Below are 21,024 nucleotides of genomic sequence, written 5' to 3'. Positions count from 1 at the left end.
GTCTTGTATGGGGCTCTGGGTCTCTTCTTTGGCCTCTTGAACCTGGTGCCATCCCCACTGGAGTCAATAGGGGTTCAGCACGACAGATGTTCCTACTCTTTCAATCTAGAAGATTGAATCAAGGCAGCGAGTCTAGTTATTGGATAATTTGTGGGTTCTTCTTAACTCCTTACTTCTGCACTTTCTCCCTTAGGGTTTACCATTTTTCTAAGCCTGGCTCTTCAGTCCTCCCTTTTCATAAGGTCTTTTTTTTGTGTTTAAATCAGCTGAGGTTGGAATTTGTTGCTACAACCAGGATGATACCCAGCCTAGCAAACTGGTCTGACTCTTCTCTCTTATTTGCAACAACTCAGGACTGGAAAGGTGATTCTTTAGTCTGAGTTGCCTTTCTTGAAATTTCTTACAAGGCAAAATAAGAACTTGCTGATGAAAAAGAATATAATTTCAAAGAGTCACGGAGAGTTGACGAAACTTTCTAAAAATAGAATGGAACCCTTAAATGGGTTCAAAAAGCAAAAGGAGAGAATGCAATCTTAAAAGCCTTCATGTCAAAGCAAATGCCTCCAAACCCTAGCATTACAGACTCTGCTCAACTTCAGTTTCTCAACCAGTGGCAATCTTACCACTCAGCAGACATTAGCTATGTGTGCAGACATCGCAACTCAGGGAGGTGGGGTTGTGTTAACAGCATCTTTAAGGCGGAGGCAGGGAAGCTGCTAAATGTCACGCCAGGTACATGGCAGAACCCACAACAAAATATTATCTGATCCAAAATATCAATAGCGCCAAAGTTGAGAAATCCTGCCTTGCACAATTACCTCTCTTTAAATCATTTTTAGTAAATGTTCCACAGAGCTTGAATAACTTTCCCACAGTCCACAATTCCCAAATACTTTTTATAATTACTTCTGAGGCCTTATTTCTACCCTAATGTTAATAAAAGAGAAAAATCTCATAACTCATCACTTAATGTCATGATCCACCTAAGAACTGCACAGATGGGAAAGAACTCAAAAGAGCAAATAAGCCAAAGGTATGAACATGTTCAAAGAGCTACAAAGGCCCAGGAGTATCTAAGGCAATAACAAGACATCCAGGGTAAAAGAAAGGGATGTGTGCATGGGTCAAGAATTTTGGAAAATGAAGCTTGGAAGGAATGCTATGACCAGATTTCAAAGTGTCTTAGACACCACAGCAATCTAGATTTTACTCTCTGAATAACAGCATTTTTTAACAAATAGATTTTTAAGTGGCATAGAGAAATATGTTGTTTCTTAGGAAGAACACCCTAGTGATCATCTAACATGAGCAGAGCCTGGTGACAGGGAAGGCAGTTAGAAGACTGTTTCAATAGTACAAGATCTGGGGAGCAGCCAAAGGTGATGGTAATGTGGATGAAGAGCAAAGACCAGAGGAAGACTGACACATATTCTCAGGATTTGCCATCCTCTCCCTATAAAATGAGCATCATTTAGCACTGTGAAACATAAATTGAAGGCTATAAAAACTGTCTACATGAGTGAACACACCTGTATTCATTTCCAATATGTATCAAAACAAAAACATGACAACATATTTCAATGCATTAGATAACTGAAGACTCCACAATGAGAATGTATGCTATTTAAGTAATTTCTATATGAATTCATATATATATATATATATAACGTTTATGATATTACCTGCTCCAGAACTTCTTTATAGGTAAAGGTTGCTTTAGTGTTTGTAACAGGACTGTCATAGATGATAGCAATCTTATCCCCTTTACCATTTTCAATATGACGATCAATGGCATTATAACAAACGTTAAGCATTCCTTCCACAAACCTGAAAAATAATTGAAAAGTAAAAGTGAATAATTGCTTTAAAAATATATTGTCACTTAATGAAGTTATTATATTTCTAGTTTGATAGAACTGGCCTTAAAACAATGTTTCCTAGTGCATTCTATGTCAAGTAATGACAGCTGTAAACTAGATATTTAAGATGGTACACAGTATACTTTTTTATTTCAATAAACATGTATTTATTTTGATGTGCACTAAAAAAATACATACCTCACACTTTCAGCTGGCAACTTTGTGGATTTTATTGCTTAGGATAAAACTAGAGTATAGAGCACCAAAATCAGCCTTTTTAAATAGATGAAATAAATTGTATGTAAATGCAGTGAAGAGGCATTGGGGATTGTGAAAGGGCAAATGGCAGATATGTGACTGAAGTTTTGGTACCTGCTGCAAATAGAAAAACTTCCTGAAAAAATCTATTCTGCTCTGAAAGAGCTATATGTATTTTTTATTTCAGTTAAATGTGATGCCTTCAATTTCACAAAGAATAGATAAGCTCTTTTCTGCATGTTTGAAATGCTTCATAATTTGAATAAAGAAGGGACATGCATATAAAATATTTATTTTTAAAAGCTTTTGCAATTCAGTGCTTTTCATCTCTTAATTGATCAATGTTTTCCTTTGAAAACACAGAAATCATGTAGATACATGGAATAATTTTTAAGGAAATATAACTCATTTTTCCAAAAGCCAAAAGAAAAGGCTTTACATATGCCACATTTTTAGTAAAATGGGAATTAGAATAAAATATGCAAGTACAGTAATGGTCCACTTCTTCCAATGTCAGACTACCAAATATAGTAACAATGCAAAATAACAGGAAAATATATTGAAGCAAATAAAAAAGCTCTTGTTAAATAGCCGAGTATAACTTTCAGGTATTCACTCAAAGAGTCCCGTGTGAAATGAAGCAGTGGATTAAAAGCAGCTATAGATACAGTGGCAGCATTAAAAAATCATAGCCACAGAGGCCGGGCTCAGTGGCTCATGCCTGTAATCCCAGCACTTTGGGAGGCTGAGGTGGGTGGATCACGAGGTCAGGAGTTCAAGACCAACCTGGCCAAGATGGTGAAATCCCGTCTTTACTAAAAATAGAAAAAATTAGCCAGGCATGGTGACAGGTGCCTGAAATTCCAGCTACTCAGGAGGCTGAGGCAGAGAACTGCTTGAACCCAGGAGGTGGAGGTGGACGTTGCAGTGAGCCAAGACCACGCCACTGCACTCCAGCCTGGGTGACAGAATGAGACTCTGTCTCAAAATAATAATAATAATAATAGCCACAGAAAGCAGTAGGAGGAAGAATCATTTAATCAAGGTCAAATGACCCTATGTATTTCAATAATAGCAAATTTGACTACCTACAGCATAGCACAGAATTAATTAATACAATGATTCTGAATTCCTGCGTGACTGATCTCATGTTTGTTCAAAAATATTACCTCTTCCCAGCGCCCTACTCTTAGCAAAAGTATTTTATCTCTTCCCTCGGCCCTTCCTCCATGAGTGGAGACTCTGTCTCTTGATTTGGGGCTCATCCATGTACTTGCTTTGGCTAATGCAATGTCAGCAGACATGATGCAAGCAGAGGCTAGCTCTCCTGTACCACTACCTTCTCCAGGAGAACAGCCTCCCAGATATAACTGCTCCGTCCTCAACATGGCACCAAGAATGAACATCTGCAGGTGGAAACAGAGCCCAAAGAAGCAGGGAGCCCACCCTAGCTAGATTTATGTCTTGAAGCAATGATCCTAACTGCCCCCAACCTAGATCAGCTGATGCCTTGACCACCTGCAGACACATGGAAATAAACTCTTAATAGTTCATGTTATGGAGATTTTTGTGGTTCCTGGTTATACAGAATAATTGTGGCCATAAACATCTAACACACCAACAAAAAGGTAAAGTTGTCATTCTATGGCAGAAATAAGGAAAGAGGTTTAACAGAATTTCCCACAAAAATCTTTATATATATATGTATTTGCTCCTGAAAAAAAAAAAAAAACCACATTTCTGACAGTGGAACTATGTACTTGCTAGAACACTTCTTGATAATATCATTATTCTCTTCTCCTTTATCTATGACTTCTATTCTACCATTCTTGATACATGAATACAATTAGGTTCATGATATTTTACCCAAAAAATGGGCTTCCCTCAATTCCACAGAATTTACTTTGTCATTTATTCCCATTATTCTTCTCCTACTTCTTTGCCAGATCTTTTTCAATGTTTGTTGCATCTTGTTTTCTCTGCTTCATCTTTTATTGGCTGGGATATCTCATGTTCCAAATGCATCCCTTTGCTCGCGCTACAGTTTCTCCCTGGGTGATGTCCATACTCTTCCGGTTTCAACTTCCACTTTGATCTCCAGCCCTAACCTTCTTTTCTGAGCTCCATACCTTATAGCCAATAGTCTGCAGGACATCTCTACTTAAAAAGAATAACCTGTCTAAAATTATACTCATTTCACTCCACCTCCACCCCCAGAGCTCCATCACAACTGCAGACCTGCTCCTCCTCCTGTTTCCTATATTTCAAGGAACTATGTTGCATCCAGTAGCCTGAATTAGAAACTCCAAAGTCAGATTTGTACCATCACTCTCCATATTCATTTATATGTAATGTCACATCTTATAGAGCCTTTATTGTCTCTGCAATGGTTTGGTTCTCTCACTGATTACAATGAGTGCATCCTAATTAATCTCCCCGTTTTAGACCTGACCCCATTCACTCAAGGCATCTCCATATGCTGCTATAATGGCTTTGTTCATTGTAAATATTATGTAAATATGTCAATGAAAATATTTCAAGTAGTGCTCAAAATTATTTAATATATTTCTCTAAAGTTCAAGATAAAAACTATATACCTCTAGATCAGCAGTCCCCAATCTTTTTGGCATCAGGGACTGGTTTCATGAAAGACAATGTTTTCACGGAACTGGGGTGGGGGAAGGGTATGGTTTCAGGATGATTCAAGCGCATTACGTTTATTGTGCACTTTATTTCTATTGTTATTACATTATAACATATAATGAAATAATTATACAACTCACCATAATGTAGAATCAGTGGGAGCCCTGAGCTTGTTTTCCTGTAACTAGACAGTCCCATCTTGGGGTGATGGAAGACAGCAACAAATCATCAGGCATTAGATTCTCATAAGGAGAGTGCAACCTAGATTCCTCACATGTGCAGTTCGCAATATGGCTTGTGTTCCTATGGGAATCTAATGCCACCCCTGATCTGACAGGAGTTGGAGCTCAGGCAGTAATATGAGCAGTGGGGAGCAGCTATAAATACAGATGAAGCTTTGCTCAGTCACCTGCTGCTCACCTCCTGCTGTGTGGCCCAGTTCATAACAGGTCACAGACTGGTACCAGTCCGTGGCCCTAGGGTTGGGGACCCCTGCTTTAGATGACATTCAAAACCCATTGATCTACTCTGTTTCATTGCCACTCATCCAACTTCACAACTCCAGCTGTACTGATTACAAAGTTTGCAGTTCCTTGAATTCAGTCAGCTTCCACTTCTGTGGCTGTCCTTCATTTTACCACCACTCTCCCCAAGTAATTCAAAAGCCCTGTGTAGCTGTGTATGTTTCTCCACCATAGCACTTATCACATAGTTTAACTTAGAACATTGCTCCACTCAGATGTTTCCTTCATTACACTGTAATCTACCTGAATGCAGAGACAATGTCATATTCTTCTTGTAGTCTTAAAAAGAGTCTTAAAGACTACAAGAAGAATATGACACTGTTTTAGATCCTAAGATTACAAGGAGAATATATACAGCACTTGCCATGTATTAGTCACTCAATATTTGTTTGATGAATGAATGAATGAGGATGTTAGTAAACTTTCAAGAAGCATAGGATTTAGGACCCAGATAGAGTAACTAGGGAAGTTTTTACTCTCCATTTTAAAGTCAAGAGAATAGAGATAAGAATAATACCCAGGGCATGTGGTTAGGAATTGGAGAAAGCCATACCTGAAACCCAAGTCTAGATGTCTAAACTGGTGTTATAGTTGGCAACATCATATTCACTCATTCATTTATAGATGATTTTTTTTTCTCTGCTCCAGTTCAATTGATTCTTTTCTCTGTCATCTGCATTCTGCTGTTGAGTCCATTCCTGAGTTTTCATAATCATTATTGTATTTTTAAGTTCTAAAATTTCCATTTGGTTATTTTTTATATATTTCATTTATTTGCTGATGATTTCTACTTATTTATGGAAACTTTCTAAAAAAATTGTTTTGAGTGTGTTCATAATTGTTCATTGAAGCACTTTTATGATGGCTGCTTTAAAATACTTGTCAGGTAGTTCCAAACTCTGTATCATCTCAGTGCTGGCACCCATTGATTGTTTTTATTATTTAGAGTGAAATGTTCCTGATTCTTGCATAAGACATCATTTTTGGATCTTTGTATAATGAGTAAATCATATCTAGACATCTCGGGTCTTATATTACAAGACTCTGCAGATTACTGAATAATCTGATTTAACATATGCTCTTTGGGTGATGGTTATGCTGAAGCCCAGACTTCACCACTATGCAATATATGCATGTCACAAAGCTGTACTTGTACCTTCTAAATCTATAAAAATAAAAATTAAACAATAAACAAAAATAATAATCTGATTTAAATCTTCTGTTTTAGCAGGTCTTCTCTGACACTGTGCTGGTGGGCAGGGAGCCACCTCATTACTACCAGGAACAGGTATAAGTCCCAATTAATCTCCAGGTTTCCTTGATACCACATCAGCTGGGGGATGGCTCATGAATGATGGGTCAGGTAATAATTCAAGCTCCCAAGAGGTTTTTACAACCTTTCATCCTAGATGAAAGGAGAAGGGCACTTTGTGACTGCTCCCCCATACCCTTCATGTCCTGCCACATGGCTGGGTGGGAGGACCTTCTTACCTCCTTACCTTAGCCAGAATGAAAGTTTCAGCTCCCCACATAAACTAATCTGACCCCACCGAGGGAGGAGGCAATGTCTGGGGCAGCTTGCTGCACCTTGGCAAGAGCAGAAATCTAGACTCTCCAGCAGGCCTTTACTGGTAAGGATGAAATTGAGGCCACAGTATTTTTCTGGAGTGTTTGGCTGGATTAGGACAGCACACACCTAAAAGTTTTCTGTTTTGCCATGCTGTCCCTTTCTTGGTTCTGTAATCAGAGAGAGAAAGTTTTTATTGGGGCTTTTTAAAATCTGTGCCTATTGCTGCTTCTCGGTTGCCAGCTTCTTAAGAACCCAGTGTGGGTTACAAAAAAAAAGAAAAAAAAGAAAACCCAGGGAACTCATGGCCATGCCATTCCTCACATTCCCAATTTCCTAGCTGGTTGACCTTCTCTCTACCTTTCAGAGTCTTCTTATGTGTGTTTGATATACAACATCCTAGGTTTTTTATTGTATTTAGCAGGAAGTATATTTTCTCTGTCTTGTCTTGAAAACAGAAGTCTCTAAATAACACTTATCAATCTTTTACTCTAGTCCAAGATTTCATATCATATATGTTAACAAATTTAATTTTAAAAAACCTTTCCCTATGAAGCAGGTATTATTATTAATCCCATTTTACATACAAGGAAACTTATCCCAGCAACTTGCTCACGGCAGTCTGATTACAGAACCAAACCCTTAAACATACAACACTACTTCTGTGAACAATACTCAAAAAACTTGAACTTGGAATTTTTTTTCAATTGTTGGCAATTTTAGAGTAGTTTAATATTGAAAATATTAACATCCTAGGATTTTCTTTTTTAAAAGTACCTTTAGATAATTTTTTTTTTAAAAAATAAGAGTACCTTTTGGAGGAGGCAATATAAAGATCCAAATGAGGGTAGGTTCTGCAGGCAATGTTACACAGAACTGCTGCAGGAGATAGCAAATCAGCATGGTCCAGAGGCAGTTACAGGTAATGAATCTACCAATATAAATTGGCTAAGCTTAGAGATTGGTTTACTGCAGCTGACTAGACCAAGTGACCTGCAAGAAGCCGCCCAGCTCAAAGATTTGATTATTCTACTATGACAAGTTTCTTATTTCTTTTTAAATAAAATCATTTCAGTAAAGGGCGATTGAATGCCTTCTATGTGCTGACTCTCCACTGTTCCTTCTAAATTCGTGGGCAGGTTTTAAATGGTTTGTCTCCCCAGATTATAAAAGTAACTAATGCTCACTGTAAAAATACTAAAAAATATACTTTAGAGTATTTTCTATTCTTTCTATATACAAACATACTTATTATGTAGTTTAATAGTTTGCCTCTGTGATGAGGACTGCATTACGAGTTTTTCCCAAGGGCCTGAGGAATTCTCAAAAATTGTGGCAATGATGGCATAATATTCCATTCAATGGCTGTTCAATAATAAAATTAATCCTGTGTTGTTACTAATTGCCTTTCACAACATTGTCATTATTTTAAATGATCCTAGGATGATGTTTCTTGCAGACAAATATTGGTCACACTGCTTTCTAATTACATTAGCAGGCTACGTTCCCACAATCAAACACATGTGTGCACATTAAAATTGAATAATCAAATTGCTTTCTGGAAATACTGAATTAATCTATATTATCATCAGCACTCCCTGAATCTAACATGAGCATCTAACTCCTCTCAATGCAGGTGACTCTCAATCTTCTCCTTTTTTTTTTTTTTTTTTTTTTTTAGATGCAGTCTTTCTCTGTTGCCAGGCTGGAGTGCAGTTGTGAGATCTCAGCTCACTGCAACCTCCGCCTCCCAGGCTCAAGCAGTTCTCCTGCCTCAGCCTCCTGAGTAGCTGGGACTACAGGTGTGCACCACCAAACCCAGCTAATTTTTTTTTGTGTGTGTAGTTTTAGTAGAAATGGGTTTTCACCATGTTGGCCAGTATGGTCTTGATCTCTTGACCTGGTGATCTGCCCACCTCGGCCTCCCAAAGTGGTGGTATTACAGGTGTGAGCCACTGCACATGGCCAATCTTCTCCAATTTGAAAAGTGAAACATAGTTTTAATTTTGGTTTCTTTGGTTACTATTATTAAGCCACACATACCCTCCCCACTTATGCTCCCTGCACCCTCACCTGCGCCCGTGCACATGCACAGACATCACACAAACTTTTCTGGGCCTAGAGTGTAACTTTCTGAGATAAGAGGAGTTTCTCCATAGAGGATCCTGTACAAGATTTAAGACTTGTGGAACAGGAACAAGGCTCTATATGACTTCCGGAAAGTCTAGAAATCCTACTCTCATTGCCTCTTCTTCCTTAAACAATCATAGGAAGAAGGATTTTAGTAACCAAAACCTCCATTAACTGACAAGTGAAAAAGGATCTTTATTCAGATTCTGAAATGTACTTCACTCAACTACCGATATCTTGACACTCAGCTGAGTGCATGTGTGTCTATAAGTGTGTGTATATATATATATGCAAGAATATGTGTATGTGTATATGTGTGTGTGTGCATAAAATAGAAGAGAACATAAAGCCAGGGTATGGGGACAGCATATTTTCAAAATATTTAACAAGGGAAAGACATATTTGCAATATTTAAAGTGTTTCTGCAAATTAATAAGAAAAAACTTAAAAATCCAATAGGCAAACAATTTCAGCATGATATCCACTGATGAAAACAAAATGAAAATGACCAGTAAGTATAAAAAAAAAGATGCTAGACCTTATTAACAGTCAAGAAAATTAATATTAAAATTATAAGATGTCATTTGCCCCTCTGACTTGATATTTAAAAATCATACATAGTTATAGTGAGAGTGAAGAGAAAACAGCACTCTTGTATAATGTTGGTGAGCAAATAAATTTGTTCAGCAACTTAGGAGGGCTCAAAATCAGTATCTATTAATATTTTAAAGACATATTATGCATCATTAAAGGAATGCAATGTATATGTGATATATACATGTATCAATATGAAACAATGATCAAAATTAGCTTTTTACACAGCCAGAGCAAGCTGCCTGTGTGTTTATCTATGTTTTGTATTATATAAATGCACAAACATTATGGAAAAATGCTTAAGAAAATAATAGTGGTGAACTCCAGGTAAGAGAAAAATTGGAGAGCAGTAATAGAAAAGGGATAGTCTGTATTTTTATGTAATAAAATTTCTGTGTTATTTGAGTTATTTGAGCACGTATTTACATACTGAATGGGTGATTTAAATATTTTTAAATAAAAAATATAAATTTTAATGCTCTCGCTTGCTTAGCTTTTGGTTTAACTGACACATCAACTTAATAATCAGCATAATTATAATCAAATAAAAATATTTAAGTAAAAATATAACTTTAAATTTTTCTTCTGGTAAAAAGAAGCATTTCTTCCATTTATAACAACATTTGAACTCAGTTTTATGAAACTAAAATCTGGGCCATAAAAATTTTGCTTCTGCCTTTTATTTTCTCAACAGAATCAACCTCAAACAGCTGAAAAGTCAATAATAAACGGCTACACAGAACCTTCAGATCACAAAGAGAAATTGCTATCAATCATTATTCCTGCTGCCTATCATGATTTTGGTTGCCTTCCTTCTAGGCATTTGTAAGACTGCACTTTCATACCCACTTGAAATGAGGCATGGCCATGTCGCTTTCTGTAGCCCAGAGCCTAACAAGAGAAGGAATGCAAGCAAAGTAGTCTCCAAAAGCCAGTGGGTACTTACTACATATCCTCCTCCCTGCCTCCCTGCCACAAAGCCTGTGACATCCCAAATGTTGACTGTACTGTCAGCCTATATCTCTGAGTGAGGATGGATGGCCTGGGGCAAATCTTCCTAATAATCCAAGATCAATTTGTAGGATGAGTGAGAAATACCTGGGCTATGATGTACTAGGAAGATTTGGGGGTTATTTCTGCAGCATATCCTAGGCTATTCTGTCTGATATAAAATTCCTAAGATCTATCAGTTTCAGCAAATTCAAATAAACTTTGAAATTGCTGTATTTCATAATTTAAGAGGCAGAGGGATACATCCCAGGGCAAATGAAATGGGAAGAATCTCAGCTCCTGTAAATAAGTAGTCACTATAGAAATGTTAGATGTCCTTGTAAAGAAGTCAACGATGCACCTTCATCATGTGAGCTCTCAGAGACAGGACTGAGGGCCTCCCCAAAGCGATCTGTAAAGAAGATAGCTTTTAAAATTCCTTCTGGACTTCTTATTTTACATAATTTTCTATTTTCTCCTATAATCACACCTGTGAATAGCCACTGCACTCCAGCCTGGGCAACATGGCGAGACCCCATCTCAAAAAAAAAAAAAAAAAAAAGGTAATTTTGTATTTGTCCTTGCCCCTCGCTCATTAATGCCTGTTAACTCACATCCAGCATAAAAACCTGGACTTAGCCCCTTGAGGGAATCTTGCTTGAATCTGATTTGTTCTCTTCTTCACCTTAGCCTACCCTGAGTCTTCGCTGTCTTTCCTAATGTTAACTTCATCCATTCTATGTTTGACTGTGGCCTTGTTTATCAAATAAGTGAGACTAGGGCATGTATTTGGTTCACACATTGAGCTAAGTCAGTGAACGTGTGTGGATATCTGAAGGGTTTTTAAGAGGTAGGGAGCCTGTCCTCCATGGTCTTGATCTCTGGGTGCCAGAAGTGGCTAGTAGCAAACGTTCACATGATTCTTCTCTTCCCATCAATTTTTTCATCACTGCCAATTTCCATCCTTCCCTTTTCTGAGAGCTAAAAATTTTTAATTTAAATATGTATTTACTATTCAAATATTATAAAAGGGAATAAGACTGATACTGAAAAAAAAAGTCTTCTTTCAGAGTGAATGATAGCCTTTTTTCAGAGAGTAATGGACAGCTTTTAATCTGCAAATTTGGTTACTGAGCTACAGAAAGTTAAATTAGTAAAATCTAAAATGTTTCTCTCAATTCCACCATCCTCTCCCATTCCAAGAACAAAGCTTAATATATTTTTAACAGTGTGGCCTATAATATGAAATTCTCAAAAAGTGCCATATCGCACTTTGTATGAAATAACTGTTGAAAGCTTCCTCCAACACAACCATATTTAGTAGTCATAATGTTGCAACTTTATCTGTGCTCTCAGTCACTGATTTCTGCACTTTGCATGTATTTATTATTAAATAACAGAAAAGTTCAGGTTTATATTTACTTTCTATTATGAGCTTCCTTCTTAGAATAACATTACAATTTATTTCCTTGATGACCTCCTATATACATGGGTCTTCATCACAATTTATAAATAAATAAACAATAAAACAAAAGAACTTCAGGCTCTTTTTCTAAAGTAAAATCAACCAAAGCCAACATATTGGAAACAATTCAAAGATGAAGGCTACATTTGATTATCTATATACTAAAAAAAGGTGAATATATAATCTTTATAAAAAAATTCATTATCTCATAAGAAGACTACAACAGATTAGAATCCCAAATATTAACTATAATAATTTTTCTATTCAAAAGTGTTTCTATTGAATAAATTTCATAATAATTTTCTATTGATTAGACCAGAGACTATGAAGGAAGGAGAAACATGATAACTGGGAACATGTTCTCCGCTCTCAAAACGAAGACTGGTTTGCAATAACTATGATAAGAAGCAAAATGTGGCAAATTTCCTGACAGAGGTACAAACTAAGCATGATGAAAGCACAGAATAAGAAAGAGATTAATTCTAAACTAGGGAATGTGGTAAGGAGCTGATGGATGTGAAAAGGAATGTAGTACAATGTTAAGGCCTGAGCTTTGAGGCCAACAGACTAGAGTTAGAATCTTAGCCATGTCATTTGCTAGTTATTTCAATGACTGCAGACAAATTAACATGTCTAAGTCTTTCTTGTTTCATCTATAAACCTCAGGGAAAAATTTTAAAGAACTATCAAGACAATGCTATGAGCATTTAACACAAATTAACTCACTTAATCTTCATAAGGACTCTGTGAGGTAAATACAGTAGGTCTTCATTTAATATCATCAATAGGATTTTGGAAATGGAGACTTGAAGCAAAATGACATATAAGGAAACTAATTTCACCACAGGCTAATTGATATAAACAAGTGTTAACTTCCTAGGGCATATTTCTGGTCACAAAAACATCATCAAATTTCTAAATAAGAACCCAAAACACTTCTAATATTACACATTGAAATAAATGTGAGCTATCCATACATTTAAAAAAGATAAATAACAACCACTAAGAGCATTATTTACCCAATTATTCAGTTCAGGGTTGTGGGCGGCTGGAGCCTATCTCAGCAACTCAGGGGACAGGGCAGGAATCAGCCCCAGACAGGACACCATCCTGTCGCAGGGCACAGTCTCACACACACACACACACACACACGCACACTCTCTCTCTCTCTCTCTCATACTGGGACTATTTAGATATGCCAATTCACCTTATGTGTACATCATTAAGATGTGGAAAGAAACCAGAGTACCCAGAATAATCCCACCCATACATGGTTAGAACATGCAAACAACACACACAGACAGTGGCCCTGCCCAAGAATTGTTCTTTTTTTTTTTCCACTTCAATGTTACAACAAAACAAAGTTGAACAAAATGCCGTTATTCAAGGACCTACTACATCCAATAATCCTCATTTTACATATGAGGAAATTGAGGTAGAGACAAGTTTCCTACCCGAGGTCCACACACAATGAGTGACACACTGGTATTAGCGTTAGTCGGGCTCTGAGTCTCAACTATTCTGTGTTAATGTGTTAATGTGAGAGTGTTCATGCCTTCCATGATCATAATTTTATACACATTTCATTGGCTCCTTTCAATAACCCCATCAGACAATTACTATTATTACACACATTAACAGATGAGCAGACTGGCTAAGGTGAGTTAGGAGGGCATAGCTCTATGGCCACAGGTAGAATGGGCAGGAGCAGGACACAAGTAGAGGGTGATCATTTATAGTGTTTTGAAACAATGAAGTGTGTTGTGATAACAAAGATGGAAGCAGGGAGGTGTTTGAGAAATATGGAATACTGTAAAGGAAAATTTTAGAGGCAAACAGGAAAAGAGTAAGGAAAACGAATACCAAAGAAACCAAAGTTTTAGGGCTGGGGTCAGCAAACTCCAACTCACATGCCAAACTGGTCCACTATGTGTTTGTGCAAAGAAAACGTTATTGGAACACATAACTGATTTATGTGTATTCTCTGTGGCTCTTCTTGCTCTACAACAGCAGAACTGAGAGGTTGCAATGGAACTGGTCTGACCTGCAAAGCCAAAAATATTCAATCTGGTCCTGAAAAGAAGAGCTTTCCCACTCCCTTCTCTAGAGCAGCCCTATCTAGTAATTTCTGTGACAATGGAAATGTTCTATGTCTCTGCTGCTCAGTAGGGTAACAACTAGCCACATGTGTCTAACTAAATTTAAATTTAAATTAACTGAAATACAATAAAATTTAACATTTAGTTCCTCCACCACAGTAGCCATCATACAAGTGCTCAATAGCCACATTTGGCTAATGCAACTGAGAAACTGATTTTTAAAGTTTAATTAAATTAAACAACTTTAAATTTCTACTATAAAGACACATTTACACATATGTTCATTGCAGCACTTTTTACAATAGCAAAGACTTGGAACCAACCCAAATGTCCATCAGTGATAGACTGGATAAAGAAAATGTGGCACATATACACCATGGAACACTACGCAGCCATAAAAAAGGATGAGTTCATGTCCTTTGCAGGGACATGGATGAAGCTGGAAACCATCGTTCTCAGCAACTAACACAGGAACAGAAAACCAAACACTACATGTTCTCACTCATAAGTGGAAGTAGAACAATGAGAAAATATGGGCACAGGGAGGGGAACATCATGCACTGGGGCCTGTCAGGGGGTTGGGGGAAAGGGGAGGGATAGCGTTAGGAGAAATACCTAATGTAGATGACCAGTTGATGGTTGCAGCAAACCACATGGCACATGTATACCTATGTAACAAGCCTGACTTTCTGTGCATGTATCCCAGAACTTAAAGTATAATAATAACAGAAGGAGAAAAAGAAAATGGTATGAGTGCATGTCCGCTTTTAAGTATCCATGTTCTTTTTTGTGTAATTTTGTGTCCTCCCAGACTCTCTGCTTTCTGTAGGCAGGGACCACGTGCTAGTTCATTAATGGCACACAACAAATGCTCAATGATTATTTTAAAATAAAAGCTTGTAAGTGTGAATAAATGTGAAATGTAATATACTCTCCTGACACATTCTCCTTACAACTTCTCTCCTGACACATTCTCTTCTGACAAATAATAAAAAGACTCTTATAAGGTAAATAGTCAGTGCTCAGCAAAAACAATGACTAACTCAAAAGACTACTGTTGCACAGAAACAGAGCAGGCTTTAAGTATTTTTAAGACGGCAACATTTTGCTTTATTCACATAGTGATATCCCATCTAAATTACAGACACTTGGCCTTGGGAAGTATCAACTGACTGTTCCAGGAAACTCTCCAAATTGGGTAATTGCTTACTTGGAACAGAATAATAGCCTTATGTTAATTTACCACTAGGGATATTGTTTTTGTGAAAGTACTTGGAAAGCACATCTCTCCATAGCACAGATAATTATTTTAACAGAGAAACCTGATGTAAAGACAGAGGCATTCCTTAGTCCCACCGATCCTTTCTACATGAGTGTGTATACTCAGAATCTGGCCCCATCACACCATCTCTAGCCAGATTGTCCCATCTTGACATGAAAGGACAACATAGACATCTTCAGCCCTGCCAGATCATCTCGGATTAAAACTAGGTGAATTGCCAATGGTGAGAAATGCAGCCCACAGGAGAAAGAATAGAAAGAAAAGCTTTCAGGAAATCAATGCCTGTTATCTGAACTGAATCCACTGTCAATGAAGAGAAAAGGCATGAATGAATGATCTTAAAGATTCTCCGGTTGTGAGTCATGCCTCACAGTAAATACAAAGAAGTTAAGGATACCTTTTATCTTGTTTATTTGTATTCTAGAGGAAAATGCAGGAAAAAGCAATAAGTTAAGTAAAAGGACATAGGATTTGGTTTAATCTAAAAAGGTGGAAAATGTAAAATGATAATTAGATTATTATTAAGGTTCAAAGTAAAAGATAAAAACATTTAGGTTTCAAAGCATAAGTATATTAAATTCAAATACAGTGCTAATAACATAAACTTAAAAGTAGAGTTTTTAAAGGAAAGCATGCTTCATCAGTCAGTCCTTTTCATAACACTTTAGGGACTCTCTTAGGAACAGTGGTCCCCAATCAACCAATTCAGAAATGTCATTGTAAAGAACCAAACTCCAGACTTTTTAATGATTGCCATTCTAACTGGTGTGAGATGGTATCTCATTGTGGTTTTGATTTGCATTTCGCTGATAGCCAGTGATGGTGAGCATTTTTTCATGTGCTTTTTGGCTGCATAAATGTCTTCTTTTGAGAAGCATCTGTTCATGTTCTTTGCCCACTTTTTGATGGGGTTGTTTGTTTTTTTCTTGTAAATTTGTTTGAGTTCATTGTAGATTCTGGATATTAGCCCTTTGTCAGATAAGTAGGTTGCGAAAATTTTCTCCCATTTTGTAGTTTGCCTGTTCACTCTGATGGTAGTTTCTTTTGCTGTGCAGAAGCTCTTTAGTTTAATTAGATCCCATTTGTCAATTTTGGCTTTTGTTGCCATTGCTTTTGGTGTTTTAGACGTGAAGTCCTTGCCCATGCCTATGTCCTGAATGGTAATGCCTAGGTTTTCTTCTAGGGTTTTTATGGTTTTAGGTCTAACATTTAAGTCTTTAATCCATCTTGAATTAATTTTTGTATAAGGCGTAAGGAAGGGATCCAGTTTCAGCTTTCTACATATGGCTAGCCAGTTTTCCCAGCACCATTTATTAAATAGAGAATCCTTTCAGTAGAGATGGGGTTTCACCATGTTTGTCAGTATGGTCTTGAACTCCGGACTTCAAATGATCCGCTTACCTCGGCCTCATAAAGTGCTAGGATTACAGCCGTGAGCCACCACGTCTGGCTCAGAATTATTTCTGAATAAATAAATGCCAATGAAAGTAATTTAAACGTAAGTCTCAATCCTAGGCCTTGCATTTATAAAACCTCTCCCTTGATATTTAAATCACACTACATCTCCATCTAATGTCCAACCTATACCTTGCACCCCAAAAAAACCTTAAACACACAGACACAAACATAACCTAAACATAGCCTCAAAGATAAATCCAACTCCATTAAATAGACAGCATTGGACATAACTTTAATGCTAAGCAAAACATAAAATTTTTATCCTTTTTTTCCTAGCCTTATACTCAAAATAATCCGAGAACAATGTTACGAAGTACATCTTTATTATATCTTTGCCAATTATCCCACTATCTCCAACCACATTCCTAGATGAAATGTTTTCCATTAACATTTTGATAATTTGAAACTTGAATACAGTGCAGCCTGCTCAATTATCCAAGAGCTCATTATCTAGCTGGTGCTAAGGAAACCCATTATCTCCCTTTATTCTCTGTTTTCTGATTTGTCTTTCCCTTGCCTTCCTGCTTGTTACCACCTCTAACAAAAAATGAGAGGCTGCACAAAGGGATAAAATTAAAATTAGTTGTTTTTTTAATCTATTAAAGGATTCATTAGTTAGAAAATGGCCACTGTTCACCAAAATCGAACACTATGTGCTCTAGTTTTTCACACCTCAACAATCAAAGGCAATTCAGAGTAGAACTGATTGTAAAATAAAATGGATTTTATTACTCTTATTTTCAGAAAATAATAACTAGATAATCCATATCACTTGTTATTACTCTTCTTTTATTGAACAGGAAAATGAATGTTATTTTACTATAAGCAAAATGCCCTTTTTCCTCGCTTGATGTATAATATTGTTTTTTAGAGTTAAACTCTGTCTGGATTCTCATCTTGCGCCTGGAATAATGCCTGGTCCATAGAGGTCATTCAGTAAATATTGGGTAAATGAACAAAATAAAGAAGAAACAAATACATTAACAAATGAATAAACTCCAGAGCTAAAAAACAAAATAAAACCCACTTTTATAAATATAAAATGCTAACAAACATATATGTGTATGTGTATATGTATGTATGCACAGCTCGTTTTTAAATCTGTAACACTGGTATTATGAGGATAAAATAGGATTAATTGGGGAGGAAACGTGACACAACGAGAAACTGATACACTCTCAAGCACAGTAAGTCTGTTTTTTCATCCTAGATCTGCTATCTCTGCATGGCAAGTGAGCATTAGCAAGTTACTTAACTTTCCTTAAATTCTTGAGAACTCAGGATGCTTTTAAGAAGTTAAATTACTATGGTAAGAGGTGATTTTGTTATTATATACCAATATGTTTTGTATCCTGTAACATTTTAACACACACACACACAGGCATGCACACTTAGAGTAAAATCATCTTTTAGAATTTAAGAGATTTTGATCTAAGGGTAGTATTATACTATTTCCATCAAATATTGTCTTTGAAATAACTATTTAATTTTTAAAAAACCCTCCTTATTAAAGTATTTTTTACTAATGATAAACTTGAAAATTAATATTTTTATAAATTAAGTAAACCAAGGTAAGAGAAAATTTCATCAAATTAGGTCTAAGCCTGTAATTACAAATTACATTTTCAGACTGCTCTTGAAATATTTTAGTGAAGTAAAAAGATGCTTATGCTAGACATATGTAGGAGATCTTGAGCAGTCAAGACCCAATATTTTTAAATAATAATAAAAATAATAAAATCAGTTTTATATTTTTCTAAAATTCAAGCTTTTAACAGATCAAGATAGGCTTTTACTCTAATATATTAAAATTTCATCATAATTTATGATAACATAAATGCATTCTAATTCGACATTTTTATATGATTGCTATCACTTTTTCATTCTGTGATTTTAATTTTTTTAACATATTTACTAAAAGATGACAATCTGATAACATAATATCAACCCAACTCTTAATCTGAAATCCTTGGAATCTCATATCTGCCTAAGAGGCAACTTTTCCAGTTCATTCTCATATAGGTACAGTCAGCCCTCCATATCTGTGAATCAAAAATATTTGGTAAAAATTAATTTTAAATAACAATATAATAATTAAAAAATACAAATTTGAAAAATACAGTATACCAATTATTTACATAGCACTTAATTGTTTTAGGTATTACAAGTAATCTAAAGATGATTTAAAGTATATGGGAGCATGTGCGTAGGTTATATGCAAATATTACACTATTTTATATAAGGGATTTGAGCATCTGCAGATTTTGGTATCTGCAGGGAGTGGGTGGTGTTCTGGAACCAATCCCCCACATAGGTGAAGTATTTCCCTACTTTCCCTACTTGCAGTATATATGTATTTGTCTTGATAAATGGAAACCCATGGATTATAAAATATCCTCTACTACAGCTTAAAGATCAATGAATGAGCTAAGGAGAGGCAAAGGAAGCCAACTGCCTCAAAATAAAGCTTAGAACCAAAGCTTAGATGACAAAACTTCAAACTCTTTGGTTCCTTGATAGAGGATTTGTGGATTATTTGAGGTTCTGATTGGATAGATAACTCAGGTAGTATCTACCTGCAATTTATATAAAAAATCAGATTTAGGAGATGGATTAGAAGGTAAATCTGTATATGGTGAAGTTTTAATATCAGTTCAACTGATATACAGAAGGCTTTGTGCATTCTGCTGTGAAGATCACAAATGTAATTTAGACCTGAACCCTACTCTCCTATTACTGAGTGGTGATGTATCAAATTATTGGTAGAAGTATCAATAAAGTATGAGATTACATAATAGATGTGAAGTGACAAAATGGAGATGAGTGTTGAGCATTTTTGCCAAATTTGCTTAAAAGAAAACAAGATTGAAATGCTTTTTAGGAAAGAACCACTAAAGATTTTAAGATAAAATCCCTAGAGACATTGAAAGGCGATGAAATCAAAAAGACGTGTGCAAGTTGGCTCTGGGAAAACAGTGAGGACTTACATTTCTCTAAGATAAGAGGAGAGTGGAAAACACAAAGAAACACAGAGAACAAATAAAGCAAAGGGAAGTTAAATCCCGATTAACATTTTTGAGAATGCTACATTGCTCTCATGCTTTTTCACTCTCTAGGTTCTGCTATGTAAAACAGAAGGTAGAGAGCATAATCTCAACTTATAACTGAAATTAGGCTCTACAGTGTGACCCAACTGGGTTGAAAAAACTAAGTCCACCACTGTATGACTTCGGACAAGACACTTATCTTTCTGTGCATTTGTTTACAGTGTTATAAAAATGCATTATAAGAGTTGTTGGGAAGATTCAAAGAGATAATATACATATAGTGATTAACATAGGGCCTGATACAAATCAAATTCTTCATAATTAGTACTAAAACAGCAGTACTGTAGTCTTTGCCATTGTCATTGTTTTGTTATTATTACTATCACCATTATCATTATTGACGATAATACATCAGGTTACAGAAAGGAATGACTCAGTAACAAGCTAGAGAATAATCACATGTTAGTTTCCTTCTTATTCTATTATGGACTCTCCACATATATTTTTGACTCATCCCATAAACACTCGAAGGAAGCAGTTAACATTTTTAGATCATCTGTTTTCCAAAGTTTGGCAGTGTCTATGGAATAACACAGGTGAGAGGCACTACAACTCATTGTCCTTGCACTGGATTCCTAAAAAATGGGATATTCTTATTAGAACTAAGGGAGCCAGTTGCAATGCAATTTCCAAGAAATATATCTCTACACTTAACATATGCCATTAATCAAGGTTTCCCCACCTGCATATCTTCTGCTTGCAAATGCAGAAGGGAATTAGGATCAAGATAAAAAGGAATGAAAGAAAAATAAAAAGAAATAGTACACATCAACGCATTTAAAAGTAAATAAAACCAATAACTTAACATATAAAGAAATCCTATTTTTTTATTGAGAGGTTGGAGGAATAAATTTCCAAGTGTTCATAATTAGATAAATTAATTAGGCTATTTGTCATGTTCTTATAAAAATAACATTAAAGCATACTATAAGCAATGAATAATGTGGTCATTATAGATTTTCCTTAAGCCAGAAAACCAACAGAGTAGTTTTAAGGAAAAGATTAATATTGCTTTCTACTGTCCAGGAAACATTTCTAAAGAAGCTGT

The 21,024-nt window shown here is 36.0% G+C and overlaps 1 protein-coding gene across 2 annotated transcripts in view; it reads right to left on the bottom strand.

Moving 5' to 3' along the window:
- Nucleotides 1-21,024, bottom strand: part of ACSS3 (acyl-CoA synthetase short chain family member 3) — a 179,282-nt gene that overhangs the window by 146,994 nt on the left and 11,264 nt on the right. For both annotated transcript variants that reach the window (XM_054442754.2, XM_054442753.2), the window contains exon 2: nt 1,683-1,827. In XM_054442754.2, coding sequence (XP_054298729.1) covers nt 1,683-1,827 — 145 coding nt within the window. The remainder of the gene's footprint in view (nt 1-1,682; nt 1,828-21,024) is intronic.

Source organism: Pongo pygmaeus, chromosome 10 (assembly GCF_028885625.2).
Source record: "Pongo pygmaeus isolate AG05252 chromosome 10, NHGRI_mPonPyg2-v2.0_pri, whole genome shotgun sequence".
Taxonomy (NCBI): domain Eukaryota; kingdom Metazoa; phylum Chordata; class Mammalia; order Primates; family Hominidae; genus Pongo; species Pongo pygmaeus.
The sequence above is the reverse complement of the archived record's forward strand: the minus strand, read 5'-3'. Positions and strand labels throughout refer to the sequence as shown.